This window comes from Equus asinus, chromosome 3, assembly GCF_041296235.1.
Source record: "Equus asinus isolate D_3611 breed Donkey chromosome 3, EquAss-T2T_v2, whole genome shotgun sequence".
Taxonomy (NCBI): domain Eukaryota; kingdom Metazoa; phylum Chordata; class Mammalia; order Perissodactyla; family Equidae; genus Equus; species Equus asinus.
The window spans coordinates 17720383-17736978 of record NC_091792.1 but is presented as its reverse complement, the minus strand read 5'-3'; the positions used below and the strand labels follow the sequence as shown (position 1 = coordinate 17736978).

The 16596-nt window shown below is 37.4% G+C and overlaps 1 protein-coding gene across 3 annotated transcripts in view; it reads right to left on the bottom strand.

Moving 5' to 3' along the window:
• The window catches only part of FAT4 (FAT atypical cadherin 4), a 158506-nt gene that overhangs the window by 33039 nt on the left and 108871 nt on the right, over positions 1–16596 (bottom strand). For all 3 annotated transcript variants that reach the window (XM_044767261.2, XM_070504723.1, XM_070504722.1), the window contains 2 exons: positions 8179–8429; positions 1608–5957 (listed from right to left, as the gene is read on the bottom strand). In XM_044767261.2, the coding sequence (XP_044623196.2) occupies positions 1608–5957; positions 8179–8429 (4601 nt within the window). The remainder of the gene's footprint in view (positions 1–1607; positions 5958–8178; positions 8430–16596) is intronic.

The following is a 16596-nucleotide window of genomic DNA, read 5'->3' as shown; positions in this document are numbered from 1 at the left end:
GTGCATGAAAATAAAGGTGTTTAAAAATAATTCTGATGATCCAAAAAATATTTGCATATATACAGGCCTTGAAGAAGGCTTTGCTAAGGCACTGTACTTAATGTTAACAGAAGTAAAATCTAGCTAGAATGAGTATTTTAAAAAATTTATTCTGTGCGATATACATATGCTTATGTATGAATTTTGTCTTACAGTTTATCAGCTCTGATTAGCTCTTGAAGGTGTTTTTGCACGTTAGCTCCATCTTCCTGAGTCAGGTTACCAGGTAAAGGCTAGTTAGAAAGAGTAACTCAGAATGATCTTTCAGGGATTCCCTTCACAAAGGACATTAAACAGATACTGATATTCAAACAATATGTTCCTAATTTAGTGTGTGGATTAACAATTTGTCACCAGGTTTTTTGCTATACTGTTTCCTGCAAAACAAAAGACATATAACTATCTGACTTTAATTATCTGCTGGTTTTCTTGGATGGGCTATGCATTTAGAATTTGAAACAATGAATTCCATGACTTCAATAAATGTAAGATTCATGTTAATCGTTCAATTTTATGTATGTTTATATCATTCCTGATCAGTTGGATTATCTCTAATTATGCAAATAGAACTGATGTGAGCTCTGAGAGTCAGAATAAAAAATTAATACATAACTTCAAATAACTTGCCTTACAGAAATTGGCTACAATCTAGTCTTTGGCAACTCTGGACCTAGAGTTACCAGAGTGTAGGATCAGTTTCCTACAACATATAATAGGAGTAATAATAGTATCTTTCTATGCTAGATATTAATATTGCCACTCAGTACCATTCCTATCCTTCTGTATTGTAGGAGCTGGAAGTTGGAAAACTACCTTTTCCAGACTCCCTTCCAGCAGAGCTGCAGTTTAGATGCTGCCAGTGAGCAAGAGTTGAACGATATTTGAAGGGTGGAAGCAAAGCAGGGGTCATTCTCCTGGGAGTCACTCAACACAGTGCTGCAAGTGAGCAAGAGGATCAGCTGTGATTCCTTCCAATACCTGCGGTGTCCTTATTGCTGAGGTCGTTGGTGAATTTTCCTGACCCTCACTCTTAGCCAGTTTGAAGATTTTGTAAGCTATTTCCTTGTATTAAATACCTTCCTACTTTAAAGTCCTAAAGTAATTTCAGTTTCTGACCAGTCTCAGCCCAGTACATCACCTCATAGGCTTTTTGTGAGGATCAAGCAGAATAATGGACAAAACATTCTTAGAAGATACAGGACTCACCATGATACTCTCTAGCAAGTACAAATCAAAGCACGATGGAGTGTGACACGCACATAAAGAGCAGAGGCTCTAGAGTCAAGCTTGGAGTCAAAACCCAGATCACTTTCTGTGCCGTGCTGAACGCAAGCGATTTAATCTTCTTTATTAATTATCCCTACCACACAGGTTTCTTGTGAGAAGTCAGTAAAATAAATACAGATAAAGTGCTTAGAACAGTGCTCGGCCAATAGCAAACACTTAAAGCTTTTGCTACGATTATGCCCATTTTTATGGAGAATTATTTTAAAATGACAAAATTCAAATCTTTCTTTTATACTTGACAGGGCTAAAGTCTTAGTGAAAAAAGTCAAAGATTGTCATACCTGTGTATCCAGTTTTGCAAACACAGTTGAAGCTTCCTGGAAAATTCTGGCAGATGGCACCATTCTTGCAAGGACTAGGCAGGCACTCATTGATATCTCTTTCACAGGCCCTGCCAGTGAAGCCATCTGGGCAGCTGCATGAAAATCCTCCCACTAAATTGTGACAGGTCCCACCATTGTGGCAAGGGGATGGAAGGCATTCATCTATATCTATTTCACACCAGCTACCAGCATAACCTGGAAGACACTTGCATAAGAAAGGCTGCAAAGGTTCATTTGCCACAATGATGACTGGAAGACTCTCGTGGCTTTTTAATGTGGAGCTCACAGCCAGTCTTCTTATACAACTCCCTCCATTCTGACATGGACCATGAACACATGAGTCATGATCCACAGATTCTACCTTTACTCCACTCTGCCGGAGAAGGATCTCTTTGATGCTTTCAAAGAAAGTGGCTACACCACTAGGATTCACATACTGATTATTGCTTCGCTTCACAGCTGCCAAAAGAAACGTTCTATTGTTCTCTTCATATGCACCATAGAGTTGCACAGCAGTCCCTAGGCCTGTCAGCTGTGAGCTGGCAATGCGTAAGAAATGAAGGTAGTGGTTAGTCAAGAAGTCCTTTACTGTTGGTACACCGAGACGAAGGAGGATGCTGTTATCCACTGTGGTGTTGGAAAATCCAGCAAAGAAAACTCGGATATTGCTTGTGACTGTGCTGTGAACTCCATCATTGCTAAGAACAGTCAGATCAAATGTGCCATCAGTGGACCTGGGCTGGGAATTCAGATCACAAGTGCCCCTTGGAATACTGAAGAGGCTTGTAACTCCTGAAGTAAGGGAGCAGTGGAAGGTGTCTAACACATCTGGATCTTGTGGCTTCACAGAGCCTAAAATCCCACCAGGAAACAAATTGCCATAATAATTAACAAATACCTCCACCGTCCGAGACTGCGAAGGATTGTCATTTTGGTCTATAACTGTGATATGCACGGTTCCTGTGGAAGACATTTGAGGAACACCAGAATCTCTTGTAACCACAGACAGATAGAAGTCTGCAATCTGCTCTCTGTCAATCTCCCTGGTTGTGCTCAGAACTCCAGCAGTGTTCAGACTAAAATAATTGGTGGCAGGACCAGTGCTCAGCAGGTAATAGGTAAAGGGGCCTTGGTTGGGAGGGAGATCGGGATCAGTGGACTGAAGGGTCATCACCAGAGTTCCTGGGCGTTTGTTTTCCATAACTTCTCCTTCACTGATGGTTAACATCGGCCCATTATCATTTATATCTTCCAGGGTGACCAATAAGGAGGCACTTCCTGTAGCTGAGGGGGTCCCCGAATCAACAGCCAGAACAGTGAGATTATAGATGGGTAGGGTTTCTCGATCTAATTCTGCAGTAACGGTGATCTGTCCTGTCTGTGGATTAATGGAAAAAGCACCATTTTCATTCCCTGATCCAATGAAGTAAGAAAACCTGCTCCAGCTGGGGACAGAATCTGAGTCAAAGGCGCTGACAAAGGTCACATGAGTTCCTGTTGGGACCCCTTCACTGATCTGAACGCTGTAGATGTTTAGACTAAAAACAGGTGGGTCATTGGCATCAAGCACGGTGACATTTACAGTGACTTCATCTATGTCTGCACCCCTAATGCTGCCAAAATTCTTAGCCAATACCTTCAAAGATACTCTTTCTTCTTTTTCTCTATCAAGAAGTCCGGAAACATAAATTTGTCCAGTCTTCTTATTGATCTGGAAACCTTTCTTTCTACTGTTACCAAAAATCAAATAGTGTACCTCCCCATCAGTGCCCAAATCACGGTCGCTGGCAAACACTTCTCCAACAACAGTACCTTTAGGAGCTGCTTCTGAGATTTCAAAATAGTAAAGTTTGGAAACAAAACGAGGCACATATTCATTTGTCCCTCTTAATTGTATATTAACAGTGGCAAAACTGCACCTTTCTTCGTCGGGGACATTGAAGGCTTTCACAGTAAGATGGTAGCTCTGCTTGGTTTCAAAATCCAAGAAGCCTTGAGTGGTGATGACTCCTGTGTTGGGGTCAATGACAAAGAGGTCACTGTCAGATGACTGGATGGTATATGCAATCACAGCATTGGTTCCAGAGTCAGCATCGGTTGCATTTAGGTGAATAACTGTTGTCCCACTTGGGGCATTTTCCAAAACAGTAGGGAAATATTCATCAGGGAGGAATACTGGAGAATTGTCATTCACATCAACCACATTTACAGTCACACTGCAATAACCAGTTCTTGCAACCCATCCTCCATCTGTAGCACTAATAGTCATTTCGTGTTTCTGGCATAGCTCATAATCAAGAGCTTTGGCTAGTGTTAATACACCTGTGGAGGAATTGATTGCAAAAATGCCCTCTTCATTTCCTGAAGAAATGCTGTACCTAATCAAGCCATTCATAGCTGCGTCTCTGTCTCTTGCAGAAACAGTTCTGACAGTGGCCCCAATGCTATGGCTTTCAGGGATGGTTGCACTCATGTGGCTTTGAGAGAATTCAGGTGTATGGTAGTTTTCCTCAGTGACAATTATTTGAACAGTTGCTTGGGATGAAAGTGGAGGGTTTCCTTTATCCTTTGCGGTAACAGTGATCAAAAAGTTTTGATTCAAGTCAGAAATTAGGGAAGATGCTACTGAAATCCACCCTGTATTATTGTCCAACTTAAATTTTCCCAAATGATTTTCACTAGAAATGAAATACTCTACTTCAGAATTCAGTCCAAAATCTTTATCATCTACTGCAGTAACTTTGATTAACTTTGTACCAACTTTAACATTTTTGGTGACTGGAGTAAAATACTTCATTTCAAGAAATTGAGGTGCATTGTCATTACTGTCCACCGTGTTGATAGTAACTGTTGTCTCACTAAGTAAGGAAGGATTACCTCTATCTGAAGATGTCACTATAAAACTGTGTCTGTTGATGTTTACATTACTGAAGCCACTGACGTTTTGGTATTTTAAGACCTGTTTATTGAAAATCTCTCCTGTAGTGGCATTAATCCTGAAATACTCTGACTGAGATTTTATAAAATAAAATACTTGTCCATTTGACCCCTCGTCAGGGTCTGAGGCAGATACCTGAGTGACTTTGGAGCCAATTTCAGTAAGTTCAGGGCAATCTAAATAATAGGAGGGTCTGCTAAATCTTGGAGCATTGTCATTGACATCTGTCACAAATATTGTGACATCTGTACTTACGGTCCATCCAGAATCATGTGCAGAAACTCGAATTCTGTAACGGTCCGTATCTTCTCTATTTAAAGGTCTACTAATGACAATATCACCTGTGCTGGGATTAATTGTAAATGGAAGACTTGTGTCCATTACAGAATATCTACTAATTGCATTTATACCAATGTCTTCATCAGAAGTTGTAACACGTGTAACTGTGTATCCTAATGGGGAATTTTCAAGAACATGGGCACTAAATATTTGAGAAAACCTAGGAGCGTTATCATTTTCATCTAAAATGTTGATGATGACTTTTACTGAGGTACTCTGAGAAGGGGAGCCTTTGTCTGAGGACTTTATGGTGAGCACATATTGAGATATTTTTTCCCTGTCTAAAGGTCGAATGCTTCTAATTTCACCAGTGGCATGATTGATACTGAAACTATGTTCTTTGTTGCCATTAACTATTTCATAATCTAACTGTCCATTGGGTCCGCTGTCCTTGTCCATTGCCAAAACAGTAAGTATTTTTCGAGGAGAAAGGTTTTCCAAAATTTCAGATACAAATGGATCTTCCTTAAAAATTGGGGAATTATCATTAACATCTAATACTGTTATGTCAAGTTTCTCATAAGAGGAGAAAGGAGGGAAGCCTCCATCTCTGGCCTCTATCCATACAACATATTTTTGAATCTTTTCAAAATCCAGAGGTTGACTAACGGACACCTGCCCTGTTAACTGATCGATTTGGAATGTATTGCCAAGATTCCCACTTGCGATATAATAGGACAAAGGTTCTCCTCTCAAAGAGGATCCTGTAATGGTGGTGACAAGAGTGCCTACTGGTTGGTTTTCAGGAAACATGAAAGTTTGTTCTTTGGCTCTGACTTTAGGGAAATCTGCCTTGTTCACAAATCTAACCGTCACTGTTGTGGAATCTGTCTTTGGAAATGAGCCACCGTCTTTTACATGCACAGAAAATGTCACTTCTGAAGCTCCGTTTAGTGGTCCAGCTGCCATTATAGCTCCTCTCAGTGGGTCAATGTGAAATTTTTCAGAGTGTCTACCCGAAAGAGAATAATGCAGTTCAGAATTGGGTCCAATATCAGCATCTGTGACGGTAACCGCAAAGACGAAGGAACCTATAAAAGAGGGAGTGTGCAGTTATAATCACACAGAACCCGAATAAAACATTTGGTTAATGTATATAAAACACCATATTGCTACCTATTATAACTTTACTTTCTCATGATTACTGGGGAAGAACAGCTTCTCCTATACTAACTTTGAGGTTCCCAAGTCAAATCTACTTAATGATAGACTTCAGGGACTGATCCGCCATTGTCTAACTAAAACCCACACAGTCTACTGGATGTAATATTTTTCAGTGTGCCTTTGAGAGAAGCACAGGGAAGAGTAATGGTTAATCATTCTGAATTACAGTTCCTGGGAGAAAAATCTACTAACAACTTCCAACAAACATGATAATACGTGAGCTCTGCTAAGAGCTATGCTTCTGCCCAACAAAAAAAGATAATTTCTCTATTATTCTAAAAACATCTTTGAATTACCATATATGTAATCACAAAACCAAAAATAATATGTTTAAAGAATTGTTGTTGATTCCTTATACCCACTGTTTCATAACCAAATATTTTATCTGTGAACTATTATCACATGGAGATAAAGCATATACATACATATAGACATATAAATCTATAAATCAATTAGAACAATTACAAAATGATAAGAAATAAATACTGAGGAAGAATGGACGCAATTTGGATTCCAAAAGATAGCACCTGGGATGAGTGCCAAGGAACAGACTGTAGTAGAAATATGCAGAAAAGCTGCCATAAGGACATGTTTTGGATATACTCAATCACAAACCTTTCCAAACCTTCACGCCTACCCCTACAGAAGAGTTCGTGACAAAAGCGAAAAGTCTTTATTAAAAAAAAAAAAGGCCAAGGATTCTGATTAATTTTAATAAGTCTAATGAGGAAAAGATGCTGAGGCATTGCTCACTTGATATAGGAGATGCTATATTGCATCTGCACACATTGGATGTAATTAGACTCCTGCCCGCCAGCATCATTTCAGCTAAAGGCCTTCATCAGGGATTTATGACTTTGATATTAACATTTCCTTTTGAAACAAAATTGGCACCAAAATTTATGAATTTTATACTTTCAATTGGTATCAATTAGACATTCTCAAGTGAATAGAAGATGAAAAATCAGTGAGAGGATGAATCCTGGATCAGTTTATTTTTTCTTCTGATTAAAAATATTTTGAAGCAAGGAAGATTAAATTAATTATGGCCTATATTTGTATATTTTCTTGTTTGAAAACTTATCTCAAAGGTTAAAAATGGGGGCCGGCCCTGTAGCCGAGTGGTTAAGTTCATGCACTCCGCTTCAGCGGTCCAAGGTTTCACCGGTTTGGATCCTGGGCACGGACATGGCACCCCTTGTCAGGCCATGCTGAGGCTGCGTCCCACACAGCACAACTAGAGGGATATACAACTAGAGTATACAACTATGTACTGGGGGGCTTTGGGGAGAAGAAGAAAAAGAAAAAGAGAAGACTGGCAATAGATGTTAGCTCAAGTGCCAATCTTTAAAAAAAAAAGGTGAATTTTTCAAAAAAAAAAGATTACAAATGGCAGATGATTTGTGCAGTTCTTAAGAGAATATGAGTCTTTGCAAACAAGCAAATGAAACCAAATTCAATTTAAATGCAGAAAGATAAAAGCATGGTGTCGATATGAAAGTGGTTCATTAATGGCTCCATAAACTTACTAACAAAAAAACTTCCATCCATAAAAACTGAAATTAAATAATATTAATAATAATAACTAATTAGAAGTATTCATTCACGAAACATTTTTGAAAATCTATCTATGAAGCATGGAAGTAAATATTTGTTTTTCCACCAACAAAAATAGTTAAATGCCTCTTGCCTCCCAGATAATGTTCCAAGTGCTAGGATATGACATGAAAAAGAGAGATGATGTCCCTCTTCTTGGGGATCTTACACAAATTATATCTCAGAGTAGAGCCCTCTTTGACTACAAAGTCATATCTATTTTAATAATTTAACAATATTCAAGTAATATTAAGAAATAATCCTAGGAAAGATGTGGCAATTATAAAATCTTAAGCACAACTGGTTTAGGATAAAAGAATTAATTTATGAGATTTACTGTTCCTTCAATTTCATGAGGCAAAACAAGATGAATTTTAGATTTGCAAACTAAGCTATATCAGAAATACAGAAGAATAACAGAAATATATTTATAGAAAATGTCCAACGTATAGTGTACATTTATCCATGAGACCTCAGAGTTGGTTTGGTTACCTGGAGGAGTAGGAGACGGGATGTGTGTGACATATGGGTGATGTTGAAATCTTGGTGGATTGTCATTGACATCAGTCACAGTGACGAGCACACTGGTGGAACTGGAAAGAGGCTCCGGGGATCCAGCATCACTGCAGACCACGACTAAAGTATAATTCTCCTTTGTTTCCCTGTCTAGCAATGCACTGGTGATGATTTGTCCTGTGGATGGGTTGATGGTGAACTGAGAGTTTCCACCAATGAGCCTGTAACTAAAGCAGACAGCAGAGATGAGCTTGTTTCTTCTAGTTTCAGTACATTTAGCATCTATTTACTATAATCTCAAAGCTGAGACAGAAATGTAAAGAAAAACATTACAGGTAAGATCACTCAACAGTGAAAAAATATAGCTAGAAGTTAAATATTTCAAATTTCATGTGAACATTACACTGACGATCTTTATTGTGAGATGTCTGTTGACCTCAAGCAGGTCCTTGCAAGGTTTGTGGACTTCTTAAATCACGTAAGGTCCAAAAATATACCCAGAAGACCACTGTGTTTTAAATAAGCGAGCCTGAAAGCATAAATCAGGGCTTTGCTCTAATATTGTGGTTAGTGGCCAGGATCACAAATGAACATCTGTTAAATGAATCTAAAAATCATTTTTCTGCTGTGTACCAAAGTATACCAGAGAAGATCAGTTGAAGATCTTAGTCTTTAAAGACAAACACTGGATTTGACATATATTGACTATCCAGAACAACTAAAGAACTGATTATTTATACAGAGACATTCTTCGTTACTAATTCTCTCATTTGTCATTCCTCATACGGCTCTGTTGCTTTGCTTTCTTGTTGTCAGGAGAGGTATGACATTTTCATGGATGTTTGATGTTAACCAGATTTGTTAACGGGCAGGAGTTTCCACTGAAAATAGCTTCACTCTTCTTTCTGAAGAGGAACGGTATCTGTGTATTCCTGAGAGATCAGCCAGGACAGAAGTAGCTAAACTTGGGGGTTCAGAAGTTGGCTGTGGGCCATAAGTTTTAAAGTTGGAGGGTAGAAAATAGACGTCTTTAAAAGTTGTCTCCTTTATACCAACACAGAATTGCCCTTGTTGGAATTAACTGCATGTTTCTATAGTTTGGTTTGTGTCCATAAAAACATAGCAACAGCAAGTGTGTAATAGAAACAGCAGAAAAGAGCCTGCATTGCAGCCAGTGGCGTATACATTCCTCCTATGAAGTTGACAGCTTAAAACAAACATTTCAGCATTTTCATCCTTTTTTAGAGAAATAATGCACTGTTGGGGAACCGATATTTTAAAAAACAGGGATTCTATAAAATGATAGGAAAATTTAAAAAAGAATAGAGAGGGAGGTGGGTTGAGAAATTATTTCAGTATTTATAAGGTACTTGATATCCCTCGCATTTTTAACACTTTCTGGCACACCCCTATGCCAGCATCAGGAATGAATAAGAAGAGATAGCACCAACTATATTTCCTAGACCAGAAGTGACTCTTTATAAAGCATAATTACTACCCTTGTACAGTAAAAGATATCTATGCCTTTTTTTTTGTATTTAGTTAAGTTCTGCGTATTGTTTTTTTTTTTTTTTTTTATTAATGTTATGATGGATTACAAGCTTGTGAAATTTCAGTTGTACATTTTTGTTAGTCATGTTGTGGGTACACCACTTCCCCCTCCGTGCCCTCCCCCCACCCCCCCTTTTCCCTGGTAACCACCGATCAGATCTCCTTCTCAATATACTAATTTCCACCTATGAGTGGAGTCATATAGAGTTCGTCTTTCTCTGACTGACTTATTTCGCTTAACATAATGCCCTCGAGGTCCATCCACATTGTTGTGAATGGGCCAATTTCGTCTTTTTTTATGGCTGAGTAGTATTCCATTGTGTATATATACCACATCTTCTTTATCCAATCATCAGTTTCTGGGCATGTAGGCTGGTTCCACGTCTTGGCTATTGTAAATAATGCTGCGATGAACATAGGGGTGCAACGGACTCTTGAGATATCTGATATCAGGTTCTTAGGATAGATACCCAGTAATGGGATGGCTGGGTCATAGGGTATTTCTATTTTTAACTTTTTGAGAAATCTCCATACTGTTTTCCATAGTGGCTGTACCAGTTTGCATTCCCACCAACAGTGTATGAGGGTTCCTCTTTCTCCACAACCTCTCCAACATTTGTCGTTCTTGGTTTTGGATGTTTTTGCCAATCTAACGGGGGTAAGGTGATATCTTAGTGTAGTTTTGATTTGCATTTCCCTGATGATTAGCGATGATGAACATCTTTTCATGTGTCTATTGGCCATATTCATATCTTCTTTTGAGAAATGTCTGTTCATGTCCTCTGCCCATTTTTTGATCGGGTTGTTTGTTTTTTTGTTGTTAAGCAGTGTGAGTTCTTTGTATATTATGGAGATTAACCCTTTGTCGGATAAGTGGCTTGTAAATATTTTTTCCCAATTAGTGAGCTGTTTTTTTGTTTCAATTCTGTTTTCCCTTGCCTTGAAGAAGCTCTTTAGTCTGATGAAGTCCCATTTGTTTATTCTTTCTATTGTTTCCCTCAACTGAGGAGTTACAGTGTCCGAAAAGATTCTTTTGAAACTGATGTCAAAGAGTGTACTGCCTATATTCTCTTCCAAAAGACTTATTGTCTCAGGCCTAATCTTTAGGTCTTTGATCCATTTTGAGTTTATTTTGGTGTGTGGTGAAAAAGAATGGTCGATTTTCAATCTTTTGCATGTGGCTGTCCAGTTTTCCCAGCACCATTTGTTGAAGAGACTTTCTTTTCTCCATTGTAGGCCCTCTGCTCCTTTGTCGAAGATTAGCTGTCCATAGAGATATCTATGCCTTTTATCAAAATAAAAATATCAGAGGTTTATAAATGAATTCTTAAAGTTAAAAATTCAGGACCTCTGAAATAATCAAATTGCCTTTTTTCTCCCATAAAGTCTGTAGGAACTTGGTTTATGAGAATTGTGTGATTTTATTCTGGGAAGTCTTGTTTCTATCAGTGGATGTAGAAATTACCAAATAATTTAATAGGGGAAAAAAATTAATTCACAGCACCACAAAATTTCTTACAGCTTTATCACAGCAAAGATCAGGGTTCAATCAAATATTTGTTCCCTGAGCATTCACAAACAAAAACAACATAAGAATGATGAAAAGTGCATGGAAATTTGGATTGGAATGTCTTGTATATGGCAAGATCATGGTGGATTAGAAAGAGCAATGTGTTAAAACACAAATGATGTGAGTTCTAGTCCAGGAACTAAATAATCTGTAAAGGAATCTTGTACTGTAAATTCTTATTCTTTATTTTATGCCATTATACATGCTATGGCCCATATGATCATCTGCTTAAAAGTAAGTAATATATTTACTATTTTTAAAAATTAAAGAATAAATCATGTAAATATGTGACTAATTTTTTTCTAGACTTTACCTGATTCTGAAGTTATCAAAAGTGTGTTTTAAATATGAAGTATTCTCTAATGTCCCATAATATCTACCATGCTAGTTTCATGTAACTTATACTTGTAAGTTAAAAAAAATAGAGAGATAGAAGGAACACAAGTGGCTGGATAAATGGATAGACTGCCAAGATAATATGCCCAGGTTTTCCCTACCTCTATTATTAAAGTCTTGGTTTGGTTCTCATCCCTTTGTGGATATCTTTCCTGCTTCTCTGGTCCACGTTAATCTCTTTTAAAATTATGAACTTCATCAGGTTGTGTTTTGTTTTAACTTCTTAACATCTAAAAATCTATACTGGTCTTTAATGACTTGCAGCACACTACTGTGTTCTTAGTGTGCACCACGCACATTCTTAGGCATTTTATATATGCTCTCATTTAACTTCAGAACAATCCTAGTGGATTTTGTTTTGGATATTTTATAGACGAGGAATCTGAATCTAAGGGAGATTAATATGGTTGTGTAAAGAAGCATACAATGTATAAATGGTAAATGTAGAGTTTGAACTTCTGTCTTTATGACTTCAACATGCACTTTTTCCATTATACCACAGTGTGAAGAAGGTAAAACTCAGTCTAAAGGAATGTAGTGAAGACAAGAAATACTGTACCTGCTTGCTAAGGCAAAAAGAGACTCTGACTCAAGGTGTTTCAATGTAGACTTGGTTTACACTGATTTAGTTCAATGCAAATCAGTAAATGTGTTCATTTATTTGCTGATTCAAGAATAAGAATTATCGTTTCAAATTATTGGCATAAACTGAGATCATTATCTAAAATCTAAACCCATCATTTTTGCATCTGTAAAGCTAAATTATCTCCAATTGATTTTTCTAACCTTTTCTGCCTCTTTCTCAGATGTACTAGGATCATAAGGCACTGGTCTGTATGCTGCTAGCATACAATAATTTAATAATAGTTAAGAGATGTATGCTTTGGAACACAATTTACCTTGACACGAATTTTTACCTCACTCATTGCACTTAAATTAACGTAAAATTTCTTAACCTTTCTAAGCCTTCTCTCTAGCTATAAAGTGTTGATCACACATGTATTCCTTTCATTGGGTAGTTTTGAGCATTAAATGTAATTTTGTATGAAATGCACTTGGCGTTGTAATTGGTATATGATGAGAATTAAAAGTCTAGATTTACATACATCACAGAGTATATATACATGTATAATTATAATATAATAATCTATTATGTATAATCTATTATAATCTACCTACATATTTAGTTAAATAAATAGATGGACTAATAGATATAGACATGAATAAGTAAAAATTCTGTCTTTAAGCTTACATCCTAAATGGAAGAAAGATACATAGAAAAGTAAATACAAAACAAGGCAGTATGTTTACGTGCTATGGAACTGTGATGAAGCATTGCTCTAGGTATTCAGAAGACAGAGAGACCACTTTTGACTAGAATGATTAAAATTAAGCCTTCCTTAGAGAAGGACAAATGTAAGCTAGGTTTTACAGGAGCTACCCATCTTACAATAGCATTGAAAAGGAAGAAAAAAGGTGTTCTAAGCCAAGAGTCAGCAAATTTTTTCTGTAAAGGGACAGTTAGTTAATATTTTCAGCTTTGGTGGTGGTGAGCTTTCTCTTGCAATGCTCAACTTGCCGTTGCAGTGCAAAAGCAGTCATAGACAAAACATACTTGAATGGGCATGGCGATGCTCCAATAACACTTTATTTACAAAAGCAGGCACTGGGCCGGATTTGGCCTGCAGGCTGCAGTTTGCAGAACATTGGGCTAGGATACAGAAGGACTTGAACAAAACCATAAGGCTTGGGAAAGCACAGATCCTTTTCTCAGGAGCAGAAAGTGGTCCAGGGAGGCTGAAAGTTTGGCTATATGTTGGACATTTGTGCAGAATAAGCTTGGAAAGATGCTGGGGCCATTATGTGAAGTGACTGGAATACAGAGACTGGGTGTTATGCCACAGGCAAACTGGAAGTTGAAAGATTTTGAGCAAGGGAGCACCATTGTTAAGCTAAGCCACGGAAGGCTCAAGCAGGTTCATAGGACTCCATTGCCCTTTCATTCACTGACTCAGGCTGTGCTTTGTCCAAATTACTTCTTACAACATTGAGAGAAGAATCATCATAAAAGGGAAACTGTTATGTTATTGCCCAGCTTAAAAAACTTCAGCCGTTCTTCCCATTAGATGCAGAAAGGAAATGAGAATTTTTTCTATGGTATACGAGGCCCATTCCTAACCCACACCAACCATACTGAACAGCATGGTTGCTCTGATGCCATACTTTTACATAGCTCCTTGCCTTTTTCTCTGTTATTAACTTTGCCCAGAATGTCTTTCATCCCTTATTTGTCCATAAACTACTTCTCTGTGTTTCCAAAAATCAATTTCTTGAAGCATCTACTGGTTTCCTCAGGTAGCAGTGACTACATTTTTCTTTCCATCCATTCTGTGCTTAAACTATACTTGTTACAAAGCACTGTAATTACAAGATTACAAAATTACCCCTATATTAAACTGTTCTTCTTGCAGGATCTAGAGTGCCCTCACTCTTCAGAATTTAACAAAGTGCCTGGGACATAGTAAGGGCTCAAAAATTCTATAGTATAGTGTGGAGTACAGATTGGAGAGGTTAGAAATCAGAGTCAGGGAAGTAGGTTAATTTTTATTGTAATAGTCCAGGCATGATGTAATTATGAACTGAACTAGGATCTTGGCAGGAGGATTGCACAGAAAAGAATGGGCGCCAGGGGCATTAGAAAGAAGAAACATGAGAACTCGTCTGCTGACTGAGTGTAGGGGAGAGGATGACCCTCAGCCATCAAGCGTGGATGAAGAAAGCAAAGCAACATCAGTAAGAGAAAGCAGAATGCTGAGATGAGACACAGGACAGGTTAGGAGTTTCTGACATGTTGTGCTTTTGATGCCAACAGAACCTCCAGGTGGTAGAAGCGTCTATCAGGGAGTTATAAATACGCGTGGGAATCTCTGGGAAGGAGTCAGAGTTGATAGTACAGATTTAGAGGTTTTCTGCATCATCTTCTGTGTGCTTGCAGCCCTGGAAATGAATCATTCTCTTTCTCTCTCCCACACTCTATCTCTCCTCTCTCTCTCATACACACACACACACACACACACACACACACACACACACATACAAAGATAAAGAAAGGAATAAAAGGACTGAGAAAAAATTTTGTAGGGAATGTCCAAATTACTTTGCAGAGAAAGAGGAGATACAGAAGGCAAATTGAAAGACGTGGTCAGAGAAGCAGGGTGAGAAACAACAGAAAGTCACATTTACACAGACATTGAGGAGAAAAGAAGATGCCAAAAAGAAAGGATGACCTGTAGTGCAAATATTGCAAAGGGTAAAGGAGAATAAAAACTCCAAAAAAGTCACTGAACTTCATAAATTTCAGTAGAATCTTCAGTTAGAATCAGTAAATCAGTGGAGGAGAAAATCAGACTGAAAGATTTTCAGGAATAAATGGCTGGAGAAAACTGTGAGATAGTGACCTACTCTCTCCAAAATGTGGTGTAAAAAAAAATGAGTAAAAGCAGCGATTCTAAAGAATACTAGAAGCATTTATTCAATGCGTTTACGTAGTTGTCAGGCACTATTGTGTTGCAGACATTGTGCAAGGGAGAATATATTGGGAACAAAATACATATGTGAAGGATAAAAAGAAAAAAAACACACATTCATTTAGTGACTTTTATGTCCCAATAATCATATTAAAGACACTTACGCATATTAACTGATAACATGTATACTCCTTGACACATAGCAGGTGGTCAACATATATTTAATTCTCACAAATTGTAAAGTAGCACTTCTTATCTCCACATTTACTTACGGATCTATGAGCCTTAGAGACACTAAAATGACTTTCCTAAGTCATGGTAGGTAAATAAAGGATCCAGAATTCAATACCAGATATTCTGAGCATTTCTGGAGGGATATGATCCAGAGAAGAGGGATAACTTGAAGACCCAAGAGAGAAATGCAATTGCTGTTGGATTAAAGATTTGGAGGAAATTGAATGGGATGGGATTAAGAGCACAGAGTAAGGGATTTACCTTTGAATGTCGACCTTGTCGATAGTTTTGTGACTTTCTCCAGTGTTGTGACATAAAAGAGTTAGAAGTGAGATCTGAATGGAGATTTGATCCAGTTGGGAGAAAGGGGGATACATATCTATAAAAGCTAAATTCTGGAATGGGTGTCTGGGAAGCAAAGATATAAAATAGATAAAGACCAGGAATTAAAGCAGGCTGGTTTACCAGGGGGGAAATATTAAAACTGAAGTAAAATGTATAACTCAAAATAAGTGCACCATCCATAAAAATGTGTAGCTTGATCAAATGGGTAGAAAGAAAAATATAAATAAATATTCATTGGGTGGCTGCCATATACAAGATCATGGTAGACCATAAGAGAAAATTAACGAATTACATGACTCATAAAGGGTTGTGCTATTGGAGAGTGCATCGATAGTTGGATAATGACTTACGTATGTAATATTTAAATAATCAATATAAAAATTAACATAAAATAGCTGTGTTAACCAGAATAAAGAAAGGATTTTCTCCTGGATCCCATGAACAGCATGGATTGATTAACATCTAATATAGATATTCCATTGAAATATATCAGGCCAGCGTAAATAAGGTTTATGTTGGCATAACTACTCACTTTATGTATGAAAATATATTAAATTTAAGCTGTAAGATTATCTGTCTTAAATTAATCTAAAAGTGAATTGAATCATTTTTATAAGATAAAAATAGCTTCAATTTTAATTTTATCTGACTGTATGACAGCATAATCATTTGAAGATTTTCATAGAGGCGTTTTACAGATTTCAGTGAATGTAAAAGCATAAAGTTAATTCTCTGATATTAAAGGAAAAAGAAAGTCCAATCAGTGAATCA